The 26,125-nt window shown below is 42.6% G+C and overlaps 2 protein-coding genes and 1 long non-coding RNA gene across 7 annotated transcripts in view; 2 read left to right on the forward strand and 1 right to left on the reverse strand.

The window, feature by feature from the left end:
- LOC126999719 (max-binding protein MNT-like) overlaps window positions 1-2,062 on the forward strand; it is a 36,523-nt gene extending 34,461 nt beyond the window's left edge. For 3 of the 4 annotated variants that reach the window (XM_050862517.1, XM_050862506.1, XM_050862494.1), the window contains exon 7: window positions 1-2,062. In XM_050862517.1, the coding sequence (XP_050718474.1) occupies window positions 1-317 (317 nt within the window). In that variant the 3' untranslated portion in view covers window positions 318-2,062. The other variant, XM_050862528.1, reaches the window with a different exon arrangement.
- On the reverse strand, window positions 574-25,767 carry LOC126999721 (heat shock 70 kDa protein 14-like). The gene is made up of 12 exons (XM_050862544.1): window positions 25,574-25,767; window positions 7,770-7,850; window positions 6,959-7,205; window positions 6,662-6,854; window positions 6,383-6,544; window positions 6,054-6,156; window positions 5,690-5,845; window positions 4,048-4,260; window positions 3,730-3,900; window positions 2,618-2,679; window positions 2,169-2,308; window positions 574-812 (listed from the first exon to the last, which is right to left on the reverse strand). The coding sequence occupies exons 1-11, from the start codon at window positions 25,631-25,633 to the stop codon at window positions 2,227-2,229; spliced, it is 1,530 nt and encodes a 509-aa protein (XP_050718501.1). The 5' UTR covers window positions 25,634-25,767; the 3' UTR covers window positions 574-812; window positions 2,169-2,226.
- Window positions 8,619-11,021, forward strand: LOC126999751 (uncharacterized). Of its 2 annotated transcripts, none has more exons than XR_007753544.1 (3): window positions 8,619-9,524; window positions 9,683-9,946; window positions 10,322-11,021. It is a non-coding gene; the product is annotated as an uncharacterized LOC126999751 (long non-coding RNA). The 2 variants fall into 2 exon arrangements; XR_007753545.1 differs by having other exon boundaries at window positions 8,619-9,498; window positions 9,603-9,946.
- Window positions 25,768-26,125: the final 358 nt, after the last annotated feature.

Consider the following 26,125-nt stretch of genomic DNA (forward strand, 5'->3'; position numbering starts at 1 on the left):
GCATCACCCAACTGGTGTCAGGTCTAGGCAACAGCATGGGAACCCTGGTGTCTGGCATTGGGCCTCCCATTGTAACCCCCCTGGTGGTGTCTCAGCCCCAACGGGTGGGAGTGCCTGGCACCGTCACCACAGTTGGCAGCAAGGGCCTGAAGGCAGCAACCGTCGGTGGGAATGCCACCAGTGTCCCTCTGGTCTCCACTCAGTACACCACTTCGCTGGGGAGTGGGCTTGGGGGCCTGGTGAAGCCTGTTGTGGTGGTTTCCGCCCCGACAGGCATCGTGACAGGGGCCCATGCGGTGGCCTCAGGCAAGCCGTGATTGGCATTGCCTGCAGACAATCCCAGGAGAGTACAAGCCATACCTCAGCTGTGGGCTGCACCCGAGCCTCTCGTGGCTCCTCGTTATCGCCCACTCTCACCACCACTCATATTCTTCATCATCATACTTGTTATCATGAGAAAGCTAGTACATATTTTCATGTTTATTTTTATGTGAGATCAACCTTTGCCTTCGTGGCAAGTGTCTCTTATGTACATTTCATTGCCGGTGACGTGGGAGAAGAAAGGATACGTAGTTATTCTTAATTTTTAAAAGAATTTTATTAGGTAAATTATTTTATAAGGTGGCCAGCAAGGACTCTCGGCTGCTTCAGGAAGTGTGTTGTAGTGAAGGTGGCGGCAGCTGGCACACGGCTGCTGCCACCAGACTGTGATAGTGGTTCACCGGCGTCCTCGTTGTGGCAGGGCCGCCCGGGGGACTCTATGATGCTGGTGGATGCACACTGCTCAACATGGTGCCGGCCGCTGTGCTCACCTGTGTACATAGCATCATCCACCTGATTGTTGGTGTTATTGTTATCTGAACTTGTTGTAAATGTATTATCTGGATTATGTATTTGTGAACGTATGCATTTTTCTTTGATCAAATGATCCTTTTAAAGGTGACTAAGTGTTATACTGTGGCTCCCATTGAAACTCTTCATACCAAGTATGCAAGACTCAACTATCGCTGACAGTGATAAGTCTCCGCTCAGGGTGACGCAGCCCCAAGCTGCCTGCCCCACCAAATAACCCAAGTGTACAAATTTCACTGATAGTTGCTTATTGGCCTGCAGTATATTATACAGTAATGGCAGAAGGCTTGAGTCATTGCCAATTATTTTCAGACTTTAACTGAGTTCATTATCTAATGGCAAAGACAAGAAGTGCAAGTAAAAGCACTTATGAGAGATAAGATGAATGGCACTGAAAATACTAACTTGCAGCTGATAATCTTTGTGCACTCCCCTTTCTTTTCAGGACTTTGACCAAGTTCTTGTGCAGTCTTTCCAACTCCTCTAAATAACAAAGGTTTTGTTTGACTATAATGTGGAATATATTTCTTTTTTTCAAGTGATTAAAGATAATGCAAAAATGTAATTGGTTTGGGAAGAATACTTGAAATGTGTAATGTGATGAGCATGGCTACATGAAAATGTAGCTTCCCTCAAGAGCCATAGTTCCAGAACCATAACCAAAGCACTTCACAAGATATCCAAAGCTTCTGATAAAATTTAAATGAGTTATGCTTTGTTATCAATGGCCTCAGATGCAGTAATCCTGATAATCACTTATCTAAATTCCTCTGAAGCCAATGCATGAATAATTTCTAGAAGTTATGACATTGCATTCTTACAATAAACTAAAGAATGTCTAGAAAAGTAACCACAAGGGACGGGGGAACACACGAGAGCTGCATTGCATTGACTGCATTCTTCTTACAGTGGTCTGGTTACCCTAGAAGTTTGGTGATGCCATTCACTTATTTGATACAGAACATTTTACCTAAAATCTATATCAATAATATTGCTTTGCCAGAAAATGTTGAGCTGAGATTAGAGTAATGAATAGGGTAGACTCAAGCTTTCCAGTCAATACTGTGATAGAGTTTAAATATGTCACTCTGGGCGGCAGTTCTATGCCAGATCTCAGGGTTGACAGGAGTCCATGGGGACCCTGATCACCTCAGTGCAAACAAGCCATACCCAAACCCCCTTTAATTGATAGTAAAATGTTTCAAATGTCTTGAAGTTTTTAATTTATTCCTATCTATGCAAAAATTATTCATTTCACTTCATCTTTGATATGGAAAATGGACATAAATAAATCCTAAGGGAGTAAGAGGACCTACCTTGTGCTGGAATATTGAAAGAGACAAGTCCTGTTAAGGCAACTATAAGCCACAAGCCTCAACTCCTCCCAGACTCTATGATGAATGTTCGGTTAATTTTGGCTTGGCTTTCTTGTAGAACTACGTGCAGACTTCCATCACTGCAAAACAGGGAATTGAGAGGTTAACTTTTGGTATTTGATCTGTTTTAAACACACACACGTATAAGGTTAAGGGCAGAGAAGGAAGGAAAGTTTAGAGGGCTAAGCAAGAGAGAGCATGCATGGATGGAAGAATGGTTTGAATTTATGGACCTGCTCTCTTGGAAGCTGCAACTGGAAAGGTATGTATATTTTAAGTTCCAAAAAAAGTAATGGCACCATAACTACATGCACCATTTTTAAGACCAAAATAAACTGAGCACACTGCCATCCTTTCTTGCATGACTTTACAACACAACAGAAACCCACCTCTTTAAGTGAAAATCTAGGCGAAGGAATTTTGAGTCTGGTGTTAAATTTGTGACGTCAACCTGCAAGAGAAAATACCTTCATTAATATCCATGTCCAACACAAAGCTCTTCTCACTCATCAAATCAAAAACTACATGCTGGATGAAAATCACTGCTGACTGTTGGATTCTCATGAATAAGGATAATTATATAAACTTACCAATGATGAAAGTTAGCCTTAGTAGCGAGAACTCAAGAAGGAAGTATATTTTAGTACAGCTTATTATTATTATTATGATAAGCTACCAAAGCCTCCCTTCAGGGTGCAGATACAACAAGTTGAACCACACAAAATACCAAAAGGTACTGGAGAGCAGCAATGGCAATGAATAGTTAAGAAACTGGTCAGTCAAAGCCATAAGGAGGAAAAATAAAATTACTGTTTCAAAAGACATTCACATGAGACTTAAATGTAGAAATGTCTGCAGAAAAGACAATCTCATTGGGTAACTGATTCCATAAATTTGTCAACGACAGAAGAAAACATCGTGAGAATTGTGTCGTACAAAAATTCATAGGATTAAAAGCAAGATCGCTTAGACTAAGAGCAAACCTTGTGACCCGGGCAAGAGTAAAAGGATCAGGCAAAGCATTGTGTATTGGATGCCGATTATTCTTAAAAACTTTAAATAAAATGCTAAGGGCACCAACTTGACACTGATGATCAAGATCAAGAACAAGTGAATAAATTGAATTGATAGCTCTGTCAAGTAACTTTAAATGGCAGCAGCAGACATCCAAACAGGAGCACAATACTCAAAGTGGGGCAAAATGAATGCATAAAAAGATTTGATTACAGTTGAGTCACAAGCAAATATTTTGAAGCACTTACGAAGTAAGCCTATCTTCTGTGCAATAGTGGAAGACATGGAATGGATGTGCTTCTCAAATGTCAGTTTAAAATCAAGAGTGATTCCCAACAAATGGATACTAGAAACATCCTTAATCTGTTCACCAAAAATATGCAAACAAGGATGAGGTGATTCGAGGTACGGGATCTACTGATGGTAATGGAATTTTCTCTGAATTCTCTATATTTTTTTTTACTTGAACCATAAAAGAAGACAACACCTGAGCTAGTACAGCTTCCTCTGGTGGCTCCTCCATGAGCTCCTCCGCTTCATAAATCACTACAGCACAGCTGGTGGGGACAGGTGATGACAGTGGTAGGCTGAGGGTCTGGCGGGAGTGAGTTGGGGTGCCACGACTGAACACACATTCATTGCTCTCACTTCCCAAAACCTGTGAAGGATTGTATTTTCTTAAATAAATCAACAAAAAATTTAGGCAAACAAAATCTTTACAATTAATGCCTGTGAGAGGCTCAGCAGATGATACCCAACGAAATTATGACAAGGTGTAATAGGAAACTAAAGGACACAAGCATACCATACAGAACACTGAAGTTGCCAGAGCTGGGACCAATGAGGAGTCCACTGAGGTCTGGGTTTGCTGGCCCAGTAGCAAGGCAGCTTCAGTAGAGGCTCCAGCAGCTAATGCTTCGTCCGGAGGCAGTGAGCAGAGCAAGTCAGCCTTGGGGAAAGCATCTCCCACAAGCTGCTGCAGACGGGGAATCTTTGCAGAGCCCCCAGTTAATATTACCTGGAGAAGTAAATCTATTTAGTAACTAACAAGGAGGTGTATTACTTGTCACTAGTTTCACCATCTAACCATGCATAATTTCATGTCTTGATCAAGAATAAAAAGATATTTATTCCTTAATTTAAAGGTTTTACTGAATTAAGGTGGTGTCACACTGGGCCTTTCTCCTCCAACCTCATTGGCGGGAAGGGCAACTGGCACCTCTAACTTTTCCGGGTGTGCATCACACATGACCAAGGTCGGTTGCCAGTATCCACAACGTAAACAAACCAGCCGCCCTGATCCCATATGGTGCTGTTAGCAGAAGTAAGGGCTGCTGCAGCTTGTGCTGCTGTTACTTATGTTATGGTCTTGTTCCTACAATTAAATGGAGGGAAAAAGCAGTTGTGAGTGAGATCATGGCCGCAAAGATGGGAGGACAGGAGTATTTACCCAAACCTCATTAAATAACTGTGCTTTTATAAACTATTGGAAATGGTAGCCCTACTCATATCCAAGCAAGACACCAGAATGAGGGAAGAGCAGCAGCAACATAACCATTCATATCTGTTTCAATTCTTTTTGACGAAGTTTTCATGTGTGGTCCCAGTGACCACACAACACGGGGTGTTCTCTTAACTTGTAGAGAAAGCAGCTCTGCCAATCTACTTTGATTCTCTTCGTAGACCATCTTCCACTACTTGTCTTCTACTCCTCAACCACTGCTATTGTCTGTTTGTTTACATACAGCTACATGGTTGCTTGTATCCCCAACTGTTTTACATCCGTATGGACAACTGACAACTTTCTCCCGGCTGGACGTACGGGCAACCGCAGTTGCTCATATGCCCAACGGTTGAGGGAAAACAGCCAGTGTGACACCGCCTTTAGAGCCAGATTTCTTCAAGGAGGGAAAAGGATGACACCACAACATGAAGCCTCATTTCTCTCAAGGGTAGGGTGAGGAGTTGAAATGGCAACATAACCCCTTTGGTGAGTATCCTTGGAAAAAATAATGAGATCCTGACTTTAAGTCTTCTGTATTGTAGGAGCTACATCCTTAAAATGACCTCTTATGAGATTTAGTGTAACACTAAAAAGTATAACTGTAACAAGATAAGAGTATAAAGGATATTGAGACGCAAGAACCCATTCCTACTACTTATGAAAGGATACGAATGACATGGTAAAATGAAAAAGATAAGTACATTAAAATCTTAATTGGTATTTGGAATCAATTGTATCCGTTGGTAAAAAATTCTCCCCAACAGCTGCTACCTCTGCATGATACCGATCTAATTTTCTAGGGTTACTTATGGGAGATGAAACTGATTATCTGTGAACTTCACAAGTCTCTGTACCCTAACCCCTACAAAAGTCAGGGGGCCACTGTATTCTTATGATGAAAACTGAAGTTGAAGGATTTTACACTGGTGGTATGTAGCATTACCTTGTTGATCTGTGCCTCAGTCAAGCCACACCTCTGAACTACTTCTCTGGCAAGCTGCACAAAGGCGGCCATGGTTCCTGCAGCCAGGCCATCAAAACGTGCCCGAGACAGCGTGGTAGAGAAGTCAACGCCTTCCCATAGAGATTCAACATAAACCTGTATGACGAATACACATTTAATACTTATATTGCAATCAGGTAGTGATGACTTCAAAGCTTTCACTCATGACCTGCAAAGAGCCATAAGTGTTCTGACAAAGCACGATAATCATGAGGTGAATCAGTAATGAGTTAAAATATTTTAATCCATGGCACAGAATCCATCAAACTAATGAGGAAAATTTCAGTACTTTGGAGAAACCTACCTGAGCAGTGTTCATGGTGGAGAGAACATGTTTACAGTTTTCCGCAGCACTGTAAAGCTTTCGGCGTGAACGTCTGTTTTCCAACGGGTCTCCCTTGTATTTCCTGTGGTGCAGTAAAAACAGTTATGGATGCCATGTAAACAGTTTTGCCTTCAACCTCTACTCTTAACAATGTAGATCATGATATTTTATATGTAAAGTTGTCTAAATGAATAGGCAATGTTTCAAGTTTGTTTTGTTTCTATTTTTTTCAGCATACCTGTATCAAAATTGAGTGTTCTGAAATGACTTTTATTTGAGAATGCTTTAGAGGATATCAAATTACTTACGTGTAGAAGTCTTTAGCGAAGTGTTGGACTAGCACATTGGTGAGGGAATCTCCAGCAACAGAGGAGGAAGTGTTCGACTCCTTCAGAGTCAGCAACCCACCCGCAATTTCCACAACTGATGCCACCACAGTTGTGCCACCACAGTGCAGTACAACTGCAAGCCTGTATTGAAAAGATGTGTGTTCACGTTGGATAACACAGTGCAGATAACATTTCTTTAGCATCACTGAATATAAGCACATTTACAGTTTTTTCATTACAATCTGTGAGAAGACAAACCCATTCTGTTTGTTGTCATCTGCCAGTCCATATGCCAGAACTGCAGCAGCTGGCTGAGACACTGTGGCAAGGACAGTGAAGGAGGCTTTCTTGGCTGCCTTCTTCACTACAGCGACAGTGCTTTCACTGCTCCAGGCTGGCACACTAATCACCACTGGAAGCTCAGGCTCACTAGTGTGTGCCATAGCAATTTCTGTAATGTTTATATTATGTAATAAGATATTCTGATGGTGCTCAAAGGATAGAGTAGAGCTACATTTACCTTATGTCTTTCAGTAGTAGCGATTGGTAACATACCTTTGAGGAGGGTAAAGAGGTGAGTGATAACCTCATCAGCGGTAACTTGTACAGTCTTCTCTCCTCGCTGCACTGAGAAGCGTGCCTGTCCCCCTTCCCAGTTGGGGCGACACATCCCACCACTGCTACTGGCATTGCTGGGCTGACCCTGACTCTCATCTTCTGAGGTACCGACCACACGCAGCACGTTCTGGATGGTGTTGGCACCATGCCGGATCATTCCCTGCTTGGCTGCCAGACCTGTCACCTGAATTCACTCATCAGGTCAATGATCAGAAGTACGTACCTCTCCTTTACTTACATCTAAAGCAGGGCTGTCAAACTCAAATCCTTTTGAGGGCCACTTATGCACTTGGTTATGGTCTCGAGGGCCATCAGAGATTTGGAAATTACATACTGACAAGACTAAAGTTTGCAATTTATTTAGCTGGTCATCCTGCATTCAGATACCATCATTGGCTGGGTCTTCAGCTCCAAACTGATTTGTAATGTTCATTCATCAAAATTTGCAAAAAAAGTATTATTGCTAGCACTTTTATTATGAAATACTAAATCATTCTAAATATGAATAAAAGGTGTTATTTTGTCTCATCTTAACAATTTAACATTTTCCTCAATCGTAACAATTATTGTGTCGAGTTGAAAAATCACTCGTCACCTTACAGGCCACATAAGACCACCCATGAGTTTGACACCCCTGTCCTAAAGAAAGTACCATGCTCATGCTCTCTAACTTCTAAATTTTACCAATTTTCTCACATTGACGACTTATAACAAATAAACTGAAAAAAGCATCCAATAAACAACTTACCACCTCCGTTTCATGAAAAGCAACCACAGCCGGGGTGACTCGGTCACCTGCTGCATTGGCCACCACTTCAAACTTCCCATCCTGGAGAGAGATTAAAGTACTGACAGTGATACAAATATCAGGAATCCGTTATATGGGTTATCATTAACTAACAAAAGAAATTGATCAACAACAATGTTATCATTATTCAGAAATGATACCCAGTTCATCAACCTGAGGCTTTGGAAAAATGCCTACTAAAAATATATCCTGCATGTTTCTGACATTGGTTTCAATAGAACATCAAACGTTTCATACATTTCCTCCCTATCTTAACTTTTTTTTATCTATACACTGTTTCCCATCATTTTCCAAAATAAGAATGACCTCATGCTCTGGTAATACTTTCAGAGCCTCTGTCACTACTATGGCAGAGACGAACAAGATCCATCAGGTCAGAAGCTTAACACCTTGTTCTGTCAATGGCAGAAGTGAGATTAAAATTCACATCAAACTCCTCAGCCACATTCCGAAAACAAACTGGGCCTCTTTATGGCTATATGTATTGCACCATGACTCATTCATGCACACAAAACTACCATGACTCCATTTGATGAAAGAGAAATGTATCGTTTATATTTCAACATCTTTTGAACTTTAAACGTGTGGGGAAACAAACAGTTCTTCTAAAAATTAAAAACATATTCATTTGTAGATAATCTAATTTGTACACTTTCATTAACTACTGATTTTCTGATAGTTGGTGGTTAACTGAAACGATTACTATTTTTTTTTTATTTTTTACAGCAGAGGAAACGGCTCAAGGGCAAAAAAAGGAAACTAAAAAAAAAAAAAAAAAAAAAAAAAAAAGCCCGCTACTCACAGCTCCTGTAAAAGATTTCAAAGGAGTGGCCGAAAGATAGGTCAATTTCGGGAGGAGAGGTGTCCTGATACCCTCCTCTTGAAAGAGTTCAAGTCGTAGGCAGGAGGAAATACAGATGAAGGAATACAAATAAGCATGCAGATAATCCAGGACATGAGATATTGGTTAGATTATTTAATAAACATTAACCTAATAGTTTTTCCATGTGACTCGATGTCTTGCCACTAGTCTGGGGCTCGTTAGTCTTTCCCCTTCCCTCCCTAAGGGTAGAGGGCACATGTGGCAATCAAATTGAGCCCCAGCAGTGTACAAGGTAGCTAAAAACTACCTCCCTGGCTAGCAAACAGTACCAGAGGCTATAAATCGTAGAGCAAAGAAAGAAAATGTGGCAAATAATCAGGGGTGTGACTCTGATTTTAAAAATTTCAACTCCAACTCTAGGAAATTTTAAGGTTCCGACTATGACTTCAACTCCAGAAAATTTCAAGGTTGTGATTCAGACTCCACCCCCCTCCCCTTTCTTCTCCTCTGCAGTACAGTGGTAGGTAAATCAAACCCTGTCACACCACACCACACCCAGCCACAAAACATCACACATGTAAGAGTTAGAGGAGGAGGAAGGGGAGGGGTGGGAAAAAAAAAAAAAAAACAAAAAAAACGTCTTTCAGGTTGATGGTTGTGTTAGGTCTTTCTGGTTGATGGTGGTGATAGGTCTTTCTGGTTGATGGTGGTGTTAGGTCTTTCTGGTTGATGGTGGTGATAGGTCTTTCTGGTTGATGGTGGTGATAGGTCTTTCTGGTTGATGGTGGTGTTAGGTCTTTCTGGTTGATGGTGGTGTTAGGTCTTTCTGGTTGATGGTGGTGATAGGTCTTTCTGGTTGATGGTGGTGTTAGGTCTTTCTGGTTGATGGTGGTGTTAGGTCTTTCTGGTTGATGGTGGTGTTAGGTCTTTCTGGTTGATGGTGGTGTTAGGTCTTTCTGGTTGATGGTGGTGTTAGGTCTTTCTGGTTGATGAGGTGGTGTTAGGACTTTCTGGTTGATGGTGGTGATAGGTCTTTCTGGTTGATGGTGGTGATAGGTCTTTCTGGTTGATGGTGGTGATAGGTCTTTCTGGTTGATGGTGGTGTTAGGTCTTTCTGGTTGATGGTGGTGTTAGGTCTTTCTGGTTGATGGTGGTGTTAGGTCTTTCTGGTTGATGAGGTGGTGTTAGGACTTTCTGGTTGATGGTGGTGTTAGGTCTTTCTGGTTGATGGTGGTGATAGGTCTTTCTGGTTGATGGTGGTGTTAGGTCTTTCTGGTTGATGAGGTGGTGTTAGGTCTTTCTGGTTGATGGTGGTGGTGTTAGGTCTTTCTGGTTGATGGTGGTGTTAGGTCTTTCTGGTTGATGGTGGTGTTAGGTCTTTCTGGTTGATGAGGTGGTGTTAGGTCTTTCTGGTTGATGGTGGTGTTAGGTCTTTATGGTTGATGGTGGTGTTAGGTCTTTCTGGTTGATGAGGTGGTGTTAGGTCTTTCTGGTTGATGGTGGTGTTAGGTCTTTCTGGTTGATGGTGGTGTTAGGTCTTTCTGGTTGATGAGGTGGTGTTAGGTCTTTCTGGTTGATGGTGGTGTTAGGTCTTTCTGGTTGATGGTGGTGTTCAGTCTTTCTGGTTGATGAGGTGGTGTTAGGTCTTTCTGGTTGATGGTGGTGTTAGGTCTTTCTGGTTGATGGTGGTGATAGGTCTTTCTGGTTGATGGTGGTGTTAGGTCTTTCTGGTTGATGGTGGTGATAGGTCTTTCTGGTTGATGGTGGTGTTAGGTCTTTCTGGTTGATGGTGGTGATAGGTCTTTCTGGTTGATGAGGTGGTGTTAGGTCTTTCTGGTTGATGGTGGTGTTAGGTCTTTCTGGTTGATGGTGGTGTTAGGTCTTTCTGGTTGATGGTGGTGTTAGGTCTTTCTGGTTGATGAGGTGGTGTTAGGTCTTTCTGGTTGATGGTAGTGTTAGGTCTTTCTGGTTGATGGTGGTGATAGGTCTTTCTGGTTGATGGTGGTGTTAGGTCTTTCTGGTTGATGAGGTAGTGATAGGTCCTTCTGGTTGATGAGGTGGTGTTAGGTCTTTCTGGTTGATGGTGGTGATAGGTCTTTCTGGTTGATGGTGGTGATAGGTCCTTCTGGTTGATGGTGGTGATAGGTCTTTCTGGTTGATGGTGGTGATAGGTCCTTCTGGTTGATGAGGTGGTGTTAAGTCTTTCTGGTTGATGGTGGTGATAGGTCTTTCTGGTTGATGGTGGTGTTAGGTCTTTCTGGTTGATGAAGTGGTGTTAGGTCTTTCTGGTTGATGGTGGTGATAGGTCTTTCTGGTTGGTGGTGGTGTTAGGTCTTTCTGGTTGATGGTGGTGTTAGGTCTTTCTGGTTGATGAGGTGGTGTGGTGGTGGGTGAGGTAGGGGGGTGAGGGTAAAGAACAACTAAAACACCCACAGAAGGACAGACATATGATGTCCCCCTTTACTCCTCCCTCACCTCTGTGGGGACAAGTGTGGTTAAAAAACTGTACAGGGGAGGGTGGCACCAGCCCACCCATGCCAAGCCACCAAAAGAGTGGGAGGGAGGTGTGGTGGAGTGGTGGGCAGTGTGTGTGGGACCCCATGACCCCAAACATATCGCCCTCGCCCTTCAGGGGACATGTGTGTTGTGCCCCATCACACATCACCACCACTCTTCAGGGGATCTACAGTATCTTGCGTGTGTGACCCAGTCACCGCAACATCGCCATGTCCTTCAGGAGATAAGTATTCTTGCATGTGTGACCCCTTTTAACGTCTTAAATTGTTGTCACATTATTAATATTAAGATGGCTCCTGGTGGCACAGATGTAAACAGTGACCAGGCTTGTGGAATCTGCCATAGTAAGGAGCATTTGCACCACTCTATAATGTGTGATAACAGCAGAAAGTGGATACACTACTATTGCACAAAACTGCCAATTTATATTTTGAAATGCTTTGCAAATTCAAACAGAAAATCTGACTATGAAGTGTGCTCATAAAACAAATATGATGATAGAGAGTGGGAAGCTGAAGCAAATTCCAGCATAGAGTGGTACAGGAAAAATATTTGCAAAATAAACTAAAAATCCAGGGAGAAGAATCTCAGCAAAATAGTGATGAAATAAACTCAAACACAGAAACAGCTCTGGAAATAGAAAATGACAAGAATGATGAAACTAGGCCTAGGTCTGTTGATATTCTAGGTGGCACACCTGAAAATACTTACCTAGACTTGCCGACAACACTGACTCCCCACCAATAAACCAGGTAGAAAATCCTGGAGTTGGACAAGCTGCCATGAATTGCACAGAAGCACCAGGTGGTGAGGCAGAAGTACCTCCAACACATAAAAAAAATCTGGCGCTACTACAGGATGAAGAGCTGCAGGCATCACGCTAGCGGGAAAGGCTGCAAACATGCTCATCCTAGGCCCTGTTCAGGACTTCTCAAATTTGGACTTAACCAAGAAAAAGGATGTAGCAATAGCAGGGAGTGTCCAAACTATCATCCAAGAATGTACTACATGTCACTGAATGAGGGAAGATGCGATAAGATGAAATGTTGTTTCACCCACACTCAGGGGACAAAAAGAATAGCACCAACGGCTATTGGGAATGTGGAAAACAAACAAACAGAAGGATAAAATATGAAATGACACCTACCAACACATCCAACAGCGATAACCGAAGGGATTAGCTAAGAAAACCATTTTTAGAGCAAGCACAAATGCAACAACAAATGAACCATGTCCAATCTCAGCTGGAGCAAATTCTCCAACAGCCCGCCCAACTCCAACAACTCCAAACAGCACAAGTCTCCCAAACATCCTCAGATGACAGGACATACCATATTTGATGGCTTATAAGACGCATTTGAAAAAAATATATATAATAAATGGGTTTGAACCACGAGTGTCAGGTGAAGATTTGTCGCCCATTTGTAGCCCTCCCCACTATCAGGTAATTTTTAAGGTTTCACATGTATTCAGATCCTAATCAAACCCTAACACTTTACATTTAAAACCCTTAACATTTGCTGGGACCTATCAGAATTGGGCCTGCTTATAGACTCAAGGGTACTGCTTTGAGATGTAAACAATCATGGCAGAGACAGCGACATTCAGAGGGGTAACAGGTATAAAGTTTGTGCATCATATTTCTTTATTATTATGCTATATCATATCTAGTTGTAATATTCTAGTACATTTTTAAACCATAAGAAAGTGTGAAATTTCAAACTTGAATATGCTTTAATGTTTGTTGAACACGTATGTAAAGTAAGAATTTTAAAAGACAAGCGCAAAATGAAGAAACAGGCACTTGTAAATATCAAATAATAACATATCTTCTCAATATCTCATTAATATTATCCATATATTGTTTGTATTTATCAATCAAACAAAGTTAAACAGTTTTATGAAGAAGGTCTGTCTTGCGTGTCTTGCGCATGTGTCAGGTTTGGTGTACGATCGTCAATTAGGTTGTTTAGGTACAAGCATTAAGTCACTTAAGTTTCTTTCTGAGTGGCGTCTTTATATATGAAGTAGCAGTAAGTACTACTGTTTTACACTGTTACTTTAGAAAAGAGTTGCCGTTGTTGCTGTAAAAGCGATCACCACCTTGTTTACGTTTGCGGAGAGATTTCTAGCTTAATTAAAGTGCCACCGCTGCACTAAAACTTCAACAGCCTGTGACTCAAAGCTGAACCTTGACCTTATAAGATGCAAGATAATTTTCAGGGACATTAAAAAAAAAAAATAATAATAATAAATAAATAAATAAATAAATAAACAAATAAATAAGTAAAAAAAAAAGTGCGTCTTATAAGCCGTCAAATATGGTATACCAGTACAACAAACAACAGACCAGGTAATGTCAACATGTCAGCCCAGGCCACCCCACTCATATGGAACCCACAAACCCAATGGTATGCACGAGAACCAGTGACCAGACCAGTGAATTGCTAGAAAATTTTCTGCTGTGCAATATACAAGGTCCATATCCAATGAAAAACCATAGCAAAGTACCTTACCTTACAGAGTTGGCCTCTGAAAGCTGGAGTAGGTAGGAAGACACCTACCGAACAGGCGCAAGCTACTCCCGGTGAGGTATACATGTATAAGGGAAGTGAGGAAAGTGCTGAAGCCCTCCAAAGACCCTTCCCATGCCGTCACTAAACGTTTCCCTATTGTCTCATCAACACACTACATACACACCCTTTCCCAAAATTCAAAATGGCGAGCAATACTAGTACCTCGGAGTCCCCACCTGGGGGGGGTGGGGACCACAAATTCCCCCAGGGAGGACTCCCGTTCTGGCTGCCGACTTGAGAGGTGTCTTAATAACTCCTCGAACCTCTTTCTTCTCAATTTCTGCAACATTCGCGGTCTTCGTTCTAATTTTCATTCTGTGAAACACCATCTCTCCTCCTCTAAACCTCACCTTCTCCTCCTCACCAACACACAGGTCTCTGAGGCTACTGACAGCAATCTCTACTGTTCCCTCCTACTATCTCTATCCTAAATTTCAATCCAAAGCTGGATGTTGCGCTTATGTGCGCAACGACATCACTTGCTCTCTTGCCCTCGTCTCTTCAGAATTTTCCACCATCTGGCTAAGACTTCATTGTCATTCTATAACTAAATACATCTGTGTTGTTTATCTCTCACCTAACTTTACTAACTATGTAAAATTTTTTGACTACTTGACCCACTCTCCCTTCGCTGAAATCTCCATCCTAGGAGATTTCAGTGTTCACCACCGGCTTTGGGTTTCATCCTCTTTCGCTGACCAGCCTGGTGAACAAGCCTACAACTTTGCTCTCCTCAATGACCTAGAGCAGTTGGTACAACACCCTACACGTATTCCCGACCGTCTTGGAGACTGGCTCAACATACTAGACCTCTTCCTTACCTCTAACCCTTCTGCTTACTCTGTCAAGCTGTTCTCTCCATTGGGCTCCTGTGATCACAACCTTATTTCTGGATCCTGTCCTATCGCTCCTGTACACCCTCTGGACCCACCGAAGAGGCGATGCTTCTGGTATTTTGCTTCAGCTCGGTGGGACGACCTGAGGATGTACTTTTCTGATTTCCTGTGGAATGATTATTGCTTCCAGGAGCAAGACTCCTCTGTGTGTGCCCAGCACATCACAGGAATGGAGGCACTCATTCCACATACTTTCTCTACTCCTCATGCTAAAAAAAGCCTTGGTTTAATCACGCTTGTTCTCGTGCTGTCAAAGATAGAGAGGCAGCTCACAAAAGGTACTAGAGCCTTTGAACTCCTGCTAACCATGATCTTTACATTTCTGCCCGGAATCATGCAAAATCTATTCTCCGACTTACCAAAAACTCTTTCATTAATAGAAAATGCCAAAACCTTGCTTTTTCTAATTCTTCCTGGGACTTCTGGCTTCTAGCCAAAAAAATTTCCTCCAACTTCACTTCTCCATCTTTCCCTCCTCTCCTTAGTCCTGACGGCAACACCGCCGTCTCATCTATCTCTAAGGCTGAACTCTTCTCTCAAACGTTCTCTAAAAACTCCACTCTGGACAATTCTGGGCATATTCCTCCTACTCATCCCCCCTCTAACTCCTTTATGCCTGTTATTAAGATTCTTAAGAATTATGTTTTCTATGCCCTCTCTGGCCTCAATCCTCAGAAGGCTTATGGACCTAATGGAGTGCCTCCAATTGTCCTTAAAAACTGTGCTTCCGTGCTGACACCCTGCCTGGTCAAACTCTTTCGCCTCTGCCTGTCAACATTTACCTTTCCTTCCTGCTGGAAGTGTGCCTTCATACAGCCTGTGCCTAAGAAGGGTGACTGTTCCAATCCCTCAAATTACCGTCCTATAGCTTTACTTTCTTGTCTTTCTAAAGTTTTTTTAATCAATCCTTAACCGGAAGATTCAAAAGCACCTTTTCACTTCTAACCTTCTATCTGATCGCCAGTATGGGTTTCACAAGGGGCGTTCTACTGGAGATCTCCTTGCCTTCCTGACAGACTCTTGGTCATCCTCTCTTAGCCGTTTCGATGAAACCTTTGCTATTGCGCTGGACATATCAAAAGCCTTTGATAGGGTCTGGCACAAATCTTTGCTTTCCAAACTACCCTCCTACGGTTTCTATCCTTCTCTCTGTACCTTTATCTCAAGTTTCCTTTCTGACCGTTCTATTTCTGCTGTGGTAGACGGTCACTGTTCTTCCCCTAAACCTATTAACAGTGGTGTCCCGCAGGGCTCTGTCCTATCTCCCACTCTCTTTCTGTTGTTCATTAATGATCTTCTTTCCAAAACGAACTGTCCTATCCATTCTTACGCTGATGACTCCACTCTGCATTACTCAACTTCTTTTAATAGAAGACCCACTCAACAGGAACTAAACGATTCCTGGCTGGAGGCTGCAGAATGCTTAGCCTCAGACCTTACTGTTATTTCTGATTGGGGCAAGAAGAACCTGGTGTCCTTCAACGCTTCAAAAACACAGTTTCTCCACCTATCCACTCGACACAATCTTCCAGATATCTATCCCCTATTCTTCGACAACATTCAGCTATCACCTTCTTCAACACTAAACATCCTCGGTCTATCCTTAACTCAAAATCACAACTGGAAACTTCATATCTCTTCTCTTACTAAATCAGCTTCCTCGAGGCTGGGCGTTCTGTACCGTCTCCGCTAGTTCTTCTCCCCGCACAAATGCTTTCCATTTATAGGGGCCTTGTCCACCCTCGTAAGGAGTATGCATCTCACATGTGGGGGGGGCTCCACTCACACAGCTCTCCTAGACAGAGTGGAGTTACACGGCCGTACCATAAGGCAACCTCTTCGACTGTAGAAGTTTTTCAGCCATTTTCTCCTACCATAAAACTCGAAGGACTTCCTCCGGAGCGGAAGGGAAGGTGTTGATGGGCGAAATTGTTGGAATCTGGTAAGGGGTCGAGATAGGTACATTTTCGTCAGCCCCTTCGCATATTTTATGCGTCAATTCTGCATTTCTCTCATTAATATAGTAGTAAATGATCCAAGAATTTTAATAAAACATATTTGATCTAATATGAGTCGGTACAAGTTTTCTAAATGAATGATTTAAAATATTGTTTAAGACTTTAGGGTTGTATCATGATTTTTAACCCTTGCTGTGTCAACACGCCTCCTTGATTAACTCAAGGAGGTAGTCTTTTGCTATAGCTCCAATGGGGCTCGATCACTTTTCTATTGGCTCCTTGCTTGACGGGATGGTAGCGAGGGGCAGAGAAAAAATAGCGGTGGGCACATGTGGACTCCTGGCTATGTGCGTGAAGAGAGGTGGAAACACTGGCCGCGCAGGGATGCCAACCCTATCACTCACGCTATGTTCCCAATTATACCTATACAGTAAACCCTCTGGTATCCGGGTTAATAGAGCCACGGGGGCACCCGGATATGGGAAAAACCCGGATATGGTGCAGGTTAAGTCTACGGACCCGAAAACCCAACTTTCGATCATGGCCTGCCATAAAGGCAACACAGAGTACTGCATAGATGCTTCTGTCCATACTCATAATATGGTACGCCCCATGGTTTGTAGCAGTCAGTCTGCACCAGGGAGTGAAATGCACGTGATTGACGCGCTCTGGGCGCTGAGAAAAGGGTTCGAGCAGCGTCATCACGGTTAGCACTCGCAGCAATCTCTCCCTGGATTATCGCAGTCCTGCTGTACCTTGGGGGGACCTGTTACTTGGGATTCGGCAATTAGGCGCAACAGCTTCAGCCGCTAACCCATTGCTGGGATGCCTAGCCCCGTGATCACAGGCAGCAGCTAATGTTCCCCTGCCTGGCCAGTCACAGCAGCGGGGCCTGGACCCAACCCAGAAAAGCATTTGTGGCAGCTTAACCGCCCAAGCCTGCACCATCGTGTTTACCACATAGGCTTTCTAGCAGACCCAGCACTGCCACAAGAAACTTTTTACGAGTCCAGTTTTACAAAATTGGAAGGCCGATGCTCTGTGCCGTTCTTAGGTGCGCGCCCGCGGCTTTATCGCTGCGTAGCTGTGTTAGCAACCTCATGGCTATGAGCACCGCAGGCTTTACTACCCGGGTCAACTAGAAGGCATACCAGAGCGATACCCAAAGCTGTCCGGGCCGGCAACGGGCATCAAGTGCTCAAAGCAGGCTTCTATACGGATGCCCGGGCAGGCACCCCAGGGCGCTACCCTTTTATGCCCAAAGGCCCACAGACACCGGGCAAGTACGCCAGGCCGCCCCACTCTGAGTGTGAGTGGGGAGGACAACCAAGGAGTCAATGACAACCTGATGCATCCACTTGCACGGTGATCTGTGGCTGTTTTGTTACACTGTGTTGCCTTGCGAGCCGGGGGGTCAGGTACCCCCTGCACAGTACATCCAGTGGGACCACAGGGAGGCCAGCCACAAGAAATAACCATGATTTACGGCCAGCCTGCACCTCCAGATCGGGCTGGCCCACGGGACTCCCGAACCCCTGCGGGCCACTTTATTCGCCTTACCGTAAGCGTGGTAAAATCCTTCTTTCACATGTCAGACTGAGGGTGGTACTGATCTGCATTTCTTATTCCACCCTCACTCTCGCAGGAGTGCTAGAGGACCTGCATGCCTTCTCCACGGAGACGGAGCCCTACTCACCTAGTCCAGTCTGGATTTAGGCAGTCATCAAGGCTTAAGCTAGGGTTTGCACTGTGTGTTTCATTTAAACAGTCCTTTGACACTCCCGCCATTTAAACCTGCACTGCCTTGACTCTCGTCACTTCGATATGGTCTGCAGCGCTCAGCAAGAACGGTTACGTGCCAGTTGTACTGCGAGGCACAAAGCTTTCCTGCGAACCTTCGCACCAGGACGTCAATATCATTGCTATGTGCAAGCTGGGGCGCGCCTTAAGGCTGCGTTTACACCAAGCGAGTCGCGTCGCATCATGACGATTCATGACGTATCATGAATCGCCACCCCAGTTATAACACTGATTTGTATTGGTTTTTGAAAGAAACCATTTACACCGGATGCGCCGAGTCACGTCACGTCGCGTCGCGTCGAGTCACATATAGGACTGGACCTATTTTCGACGGCAGTCACAGCGAGTCTGCTGTGGTGTGTTCAAGCATGCTGGTGGAACTCCTAATCAACTTAGTTCAAGAGCCCCCTGCTATATATGATTCTAGTGACCCTAACCACCGGGATCGTGATGTCATCGCTGCTTTATGGAAAGAAGTTTTCAGTTTTACGTATCTTCCTGAAACATGCACACCATTCACTCAACCATTCATACATATGTACATACAATGCACACAGTGTTAAGATTGGGGCCTATCACAAAGCTATGTTAGTAGGACAAGGGACAAGGGGGAGTGGGTATATTCATATAGGCCTACTTAATATGTATATTTTCAATATTTGTAAATAACAATGTACACCATTCATATGGCATCCGTTACGTTCAATCATAGTCAAGCATACGCCAAGAAATTATACCCGTCACCAAAAGCATGAGGTAAATCATAACTCGCTGATCCCTTCTGGGAGGTAAGCGGCTCACCCAGACACACGAACATCAACGTAAGTATGATAGAGAGAAAAAAAAAAAAAAAAAAAAAAACAGCAAGAAAAGAACTAAAAAGAAAAGAAAAGAAAAAAAAAAAGGATTTGAAAAATGACAATGGGAAAATAAAAGAAAAAGAGAGTAAAAGACCAATGGAAAAAAACAAAAAAACAAAAAAAACATGCATCCATTCTCCATGAAATCAAATGGGCCATTGAGTACTGACTTGACTCAGGTTGATGCAGTCGGTGTAAACGGAGTTGCGTCAATATGAATCGCCTCAAATGACTTGACGTGACTCGACTTGACACGACTCGCTTGGTGTAAACGCAGCCTAAGGGTGCGGTACGCCGCCCAGCCAGAGCTTAGAGTCATCGCGCAGGCAGTTTGAATGACTTTTGGCGGCGCGTGACAATTTATTTTTATTTTTTGGAAAAAATCAAATATATTTGAAAACTCCCGGATACAGTGCACCCGGATAACTGAGGGTTTACTGTATTTGCCTTTCAATCAACCATTTTATTCGTGATTATAAATTGAAAAACATGTATGATTACACTAATATATGTAAATTGCTTCAATTATCAATATTTCCGTGTAAAGATGCTTACAGAGGCTACCAACCCAACTCGGAAGAAGCTCTAGTGAAGGAAGGGGTTCAGATCACGTTATAGTATCCGGCAGAAAGGGGTAAGGCTCTTCGTCTCATCAGCTCTCCTCTTACTGACAGTCTTCTACCTCTTAAATTCCGCCGCCATGTTGCCTCTCTTTCTATCTTCTATCGATATTTTCATGCTGACTGCTCTTCTGAACTTGCTAACTGCATGCCTCCCTCCCTCCCGCGGCCCTGCTGCACACGACTTTCTGCTCATGCTCATCCATATACTGTCCAAACCCCTTAGGCAAGAGTTAACCAGCATCTCCATTCTTTCATCCCCTTCACTGGTAAACTCTGGAACAACCTTCCTTCGTCTGTATTTCCTCCTGCTTATGACCTGACCTCTTTCAAGAAGAGTGTATCAAGACACCTCTCATCATCATCATCATCATTTCATCGACGCCTGCTCCTAGGAGCTCCCACCAGGGGATGGCCACGGCAGAAGAGTTTCCAACTTTCTCTATCTAGACACTCCCTCCTTGCCTGCTCAAAGTTTCTCAAAGATCTTTTCCCCCTCTCCCAAACATACTCTTGCACCCTATCCCTCCATTTCACTGGAGGTCGTCCTCTAGCATTCCCTCCCTCTATCTCACTCACATACACCCTTCTGGTCATCTTACTCTCCTCCATTCGCTCCATGTGACCAAACCAGTTTAAAGTCTGTTGCTTCACTTCTTCCACCATTCCACACTTCTTCCCTTCACCCCAGTGACACATTACAAAATGCTCATACACACTTTCATTACTCATTCCATCCATTCTACTCACACCACAAGCACTCCTCAAATAACTCATTTCCGCTGCCTGCACTCTAGACATCTGACTTTCATTCCAGGCCCATGTTTCACTTGTATATGTGAGGGTTGGTACTATTATTGTATTTCTCAAATCCCTCTTTACCTCCATACTCACACTTCTGCCATTCATGATTCGCCCCAAAGACCCTACCACCCTTCTTCCTTGCAATGCCCTTTCTCTTATCTCTCCCTCCACACCACCATGCTTACACATAACTGATCCAAGGTACTTAAACTCACTGACCTCCTCCATTTCTTCACCATTCAAAATTATTTTGCATTCTTTTTCACATTCACTTCCCACTCAATATGGGCATACAAAATCTACAACCTCACTTCTACTTCGCTCACAAACCATCACTTTACTTTTGTTGACATTTACTTTCAGCTTTCTCCTTTTACAGACACTATCAAAAGCACTGACCAAATTTTGTAGGTCACTTTCATTTTCTGCACTGAGCACCATGTCATCAGCAAACAGTGTCGAGTTCAGTACCCACTTCCTTCCCTCATCGAACATCCTTACTCCAACTTCCCCAACTTTGCCCTTCATTTCTCTAATCACACCATCCATATAAATATTGAACAACCATGGTGACATGACACACCCTTGTCTTAAGCCCACTTTTATCTCAGAATGTTCACTTGTTTCTCCAGCAATTTTGACACATGCAGATGCATCCTCATAGAAAGACTTTATTGCACTAAGCAGTTTTCCTCCCACACCATAAATCTTTGAAACATCCCACAATGCAATCCAATTGACTCTGTCATAAGTTTTTTCAAAATCCATGAAGGCAGCGTATAGTTTCTTTCCTTTTGCTATTATTTTTTCTACTACCATCCTGAAGGCAAATATCTGATCCACACATTCCCTTCCCTTCCTGAAGCCTCCTTGTTCTTCACTGATTTTCTCTTCTGTAAGTCGTTGCACCCTCTCTATTATGACTTTTCCATATACCTTTCCGGGTATACTCAGGAAACTTATACCTCTATAGCTTCCACATTCCCCTCTCCTGCCCTTCCTTTTGTAAACTGGGACAATGATGGCTTTCATCCAGTCTGCTGGCACCCCCCTCCCCCTTCCATGCTACTTCACATATCTTGTCCATCCATTTAACAACCACATCTCCTCCACACTTCAACATTTCTGCTGTGATTCCATCAATTCCTGCTGCCTTTCAATTTTTTAATCTCTTTATTGCCTGATTTACTTCTTCATTAGGTTATACTTCTGTCTTTATATACTCCTCCTCTACCTCTACTCAAAACTGCTGCTCTTACATTTGTTGGACGTCCATCCTCAAAATTCATTAAGTTTTTGAAATATTCTCTCCATCTCTCTTTCACAGCTTCCCCGTCTTTCAGCATCTTTCCATACTCATCCATAACTTCATTTGTTTTACTTGAGGAGATATTTTCTGCATTTCTTTCGTTTTTTACTTCTTTCCAATATGATTTTCTGTTCCTTTATATATATATATATATATATATATATATATATATATATATATATATATATATATATATATATATATATATATATATATATATATATATATATATATATATATATATATATATATATATATATATATATATATATATATATATATATATATATATATATATATATATATATATATATATTTTTTTTTTTCACTTAGTCTTCATCAATTCTCTTCTTACTTTCTTTTATTGCTTGTTTTAACCCGGTAGCAGTGACGGGCCAAATTTGTGCCATGATATAAACCCCCAAAATAGATGATATATAATCTGATCACAAATGCTTTGATATATATTATGAAATGGTTTGTGTGAGGGGTGATTTTTTCTCATTTTTCTCGCTTGAAGGGACCATTAAGAAACATGATCCCCACTGCTACCGGGTTAATTTCATTTTGCATTCTCTATATTTCTTTTTCCTTTCCCTTTTTACTTGCTCAGCCACATTTCTTTCTTGAGTTTTCTTAAAAAGTTCCCTTTTCTCTTTTACTACGGTACCCTCCTTATCTCTTCTGTACACCATGAATTTCCTTTTCTTTTTCCATCTCACCACTTTCATCCCTACCACTTTTTTTGTTGTAGTTACCATTATTTCTTTAAATGTTCCAAAAACTTTTTCAATATTTGTACTATCTTTTACACTTTCCCATTTTTCACTTAAGGCCTCTGCCATTTCATGTTTATACTCATCTTTTGTTTCTTTTTCCTGTAACTTTTCTATCTTCACTATTTCCTTTTTTACTTCACCTTTCTTTTCAAACACCTACTTTTCTTTCAGCTTTAACTTTGCCAGCAATGCAAGATGGTCAGATCCATCAAACATTCCTCTTACTACCTTCGTGTCACAAATTTCTTTTCGAAGCCTTTCATCTACTGCCACATAATCAATCAATCCTTTTTGCTCCTTATCTTCTCCCCTCCTCCATGTGTATCGGTGGATATTCTTGTGCTGAAAGAAGGTGTTCACTAGGAACATTCCCCTCTCAGCACAGACATCCACCAGGCACTCTCCATTTTCATCCTTCCCAGGTATCCCCCATTTTCCCACCACATCCATCACCCACTTTAGCATTCACATCTCCCATTATAATAAGTTTCCTTTCTTCCTCAAAGCTCTTTAGAGATGTATTTACTTCCTCCCAAAAAGCTTCCCTTTCTCACAGTCCTTTTTTACTTTTCACATTTACTGGTGCATAAATACAAACCCATGCATACTTTACTAAACCTACTTTTCCTTTCACCCACACAATTCTTGATCCCTTCCAACCATAATCAATCACACCATTCCACACTCTTTCAGACATCACAATAGCACATCCTTCCTTACTCCTGCCTCTATACTTCTCATCTATCCCTGTCCATACAACCCCCCCAACCCATGTACCCTCTCTACCATCACTCACACCAGTTCCTCGAATATGTTTCACTCACTCCCAACGCATCCACTCTACCATTTACAAAATTTTCAATCATCACTCTCCTCTTTTCCTCACCACCTAAACCATTCACATATATAGATACCAGTCTCATACATTCCTTCCTCTTCTGCCGCCCCCTGGCCATTGCTCCTGCCTCTAAAGACTCGATAAAAATATTAGAGGCCACCAATGGGTGGCCAGTCCAATGTAGTGTTATGGAGACTTGCTCCTTGTCAAAGCTAAAAGGACTAAAATAAAGCAGCTGATGGTAGCTGGTTCTACCCCACAGGGTATAGTAACTGTGCGCACCACGTGAAGGTGAGGATGGGGTAGGCTACCTTCCCAGTCAGAGGGTAGCCACAATTGCTGTCTCTTTTGGCTACTCTTTACTTTTATCTTTTATAGGAGCGGCAAGTAGCGGCCTTTTTTTAATTTTTAATTTTATTTTTTTATTGCCCTTGAGCCGTGTCCTCTGATGTAAAAAACAAAAAAAATATAAAAATTGGAGGGAAGATTGGTACATGGGTCCATAGCTTTCTTATTGGAAGAAAGCAAAAAGGTCATTGTGGAAGGAGTCGAGTCCAGCACCTCAAGAGTATTAAGTGGCGTACCACAAGGGTCCATACCCGGACCTCTCCTATACCTAATCATGATAGGGGACATAGACGAGGAGGTCGCATACTCAAGGGTCACATCATTTGCGGATGACACCAGGATATCCAACACCATCTGTACAGGGGAAGATGTAAATAATCTACAAAGAGACTTGGAAAAAATGGGGAAAATTTACAAAAACTTAGCCACCTCTGGCAAAGTTAATACTTACAGCATGGATTTGTGTTTGCTCCCTGAATGCAGTGCAGTGACAAGTGATTTTCGGAAAGGAGAAAGAATCCAATTCAGGGACTATTTATTGTTGAAAATAGGGGATAATAATTCACCAAAGCGTCGCCTCCACTGGCGGCGGTGCTGCCGCCACAGCCGCACAATAGCTCGCAGAGGGTTTAGGGTGGGTGAGCATAATTAAACTATCCCAACCGAACTTTATGACCTAAAAGCTAACAGAGGGGCTTCGCCCCTCTCATGTATATGCGACTTATTTCTGCAAGGAGGTATTTCTCGCAACACCGGCAGCACCGTCGCCATGGCGCCCGCCACCAGAGGAGGCGATGCTTTCGTGAATTATTCTCCCCTATTTTCAACATGGATAGTCCCTGAATTGGATTCTTTCTCCTTTCCGGAAGTCACTTGTTACTGCAATGCATTCAAGGACAAAAAAGAAATCTATGATGCAAGTATTAACTTTGCCAGAGGTGGCTAAGGTATCATAAATATTACCTGAAAAAATATATACCTAGCAACATGAAGTTTAATAGTGAAAAGATTGACCTCATCCACTACAGAAGTGCAACATGAAGAGGCCATCAAGAGCCAGACACACCCCAGGTTGGGCAGAACATGTTGCAGAAAACTCTCTCTTCAGTGACACAACAGCTAAAAACAGTTGAGGCCGAACATTTCATTAACTTTGGTCCCAGGCTTTTGAACTACCTTCCAAGAGAAATCAGGGAGATGACAAATTGCACTATAGATACATTCAAAAGGAGGCTCGACAGCTTCCTGAAAACCATACCAGACGAGCCTCCTATTCCACACAACCCATGCCCACGGGGCGCAGTATCAAACTGTATAATTGACCCACTACAGTAAAAGAAAGAAGAAATATGTGGAGGCGGTGGACTTGTTGTTGGCCATTGTTGAAAGTTGGCCGTGGTGATTCCAATATACTTAAAGGAAACGAAGAGGAGGAGTTATTGGAGCAAGAAAATATAAAGTAGAAACATAGAAAGAATAGGGTGAGAGGAAAGAAGAGAAGTAGGAGGAGGGGAAAGAGGAAGAGGAGAAATGGAAAAGAAAAAGGCGAGTAAAAAAAAGCAAGAGAAAGAGACCACACTCTCTGTCCACCGGCGCCCTCTCCTTCTTCTCCTCACCTTATTCACGGCGATACAACAGGAGCTACAGCCGACATAGATACCGAAGGCCACTGACATGACTGTACCACCCGGACCCACCAGCGGCCCCACGTTCGACTCCCAGCTTCGATAATGGGAAAAATAAATCGACACGTGACTGGCTGGCAATGTTTTGGTTTGGTCCTTCTCCCTCGGTCTGGGCCTCGGGTGGGGGTGAGCCTGATCTTGACGTTACAGGCGACTGCTTTATTTTATTTTATTTTATTTTATATGGTCTTGGTCGAAAGATGAAGAAGAGGAAGAAGAAGAAAGTTGATGGATGTATAACTGTATTTATTTTATATTTAACTGTCAATGATTTTGTGTAATTTAAATATTTAGTAGAATCACCACCAAACCTTGGGTAATAACAGTAATAATAAACAACAGACAAAAAATAAACCAAATTAACAAACAACAGATGATAGATAAACACCAAATCACCATCAAATAAACAACAAATAACAGACAAACAGGAGTCAACCCTTGGATAATATACCTAACAACAAGCAACAGGCAGGTAACAAACAA

The sequence above is a fragment of the Eriocheir sinensis genome, chromosome 2 (genome assembly GCF_024679095.1).
Source record: "Eriocheir sinensis breed Jianghai 21 chromosome 2, ASM2467909v1, whole genome shotgun sequence".
Classification (NCBI taxonomy): domain Eukaryota; kingdom Metazoa; phylum Arthropoda; class Malacostraca; order Decapoda; family Varunidae; genus Eriocheir; species Eriocheir sinensis.

Excerpts from the sequence above, each read along its gene's own strand:
- LOC126999721 (XM_050862544.1), bottom strand. The coding sequence starts at position 25,633 with ATGTCAGTGGCCTTCGGTATCTATGTCGGCTGTAGCTCCTGTTGTATC. Across the intron at positions 6,157-6,382 it reads TTCGCTAAAGACTTCTACAC|GAAATACAAGGGAGACCCGT; the intron begins GTAAGTAATTTG and ends ACTGCACCACAG. Across the intron at positions 2,680-3,729 it reads AGGAAGCTGTACTAGCTCAG|GTTGACGTCACAAATTTAAC; the intron begins GTGTTGTCTTCT and ends TTTCTCTTGCAG.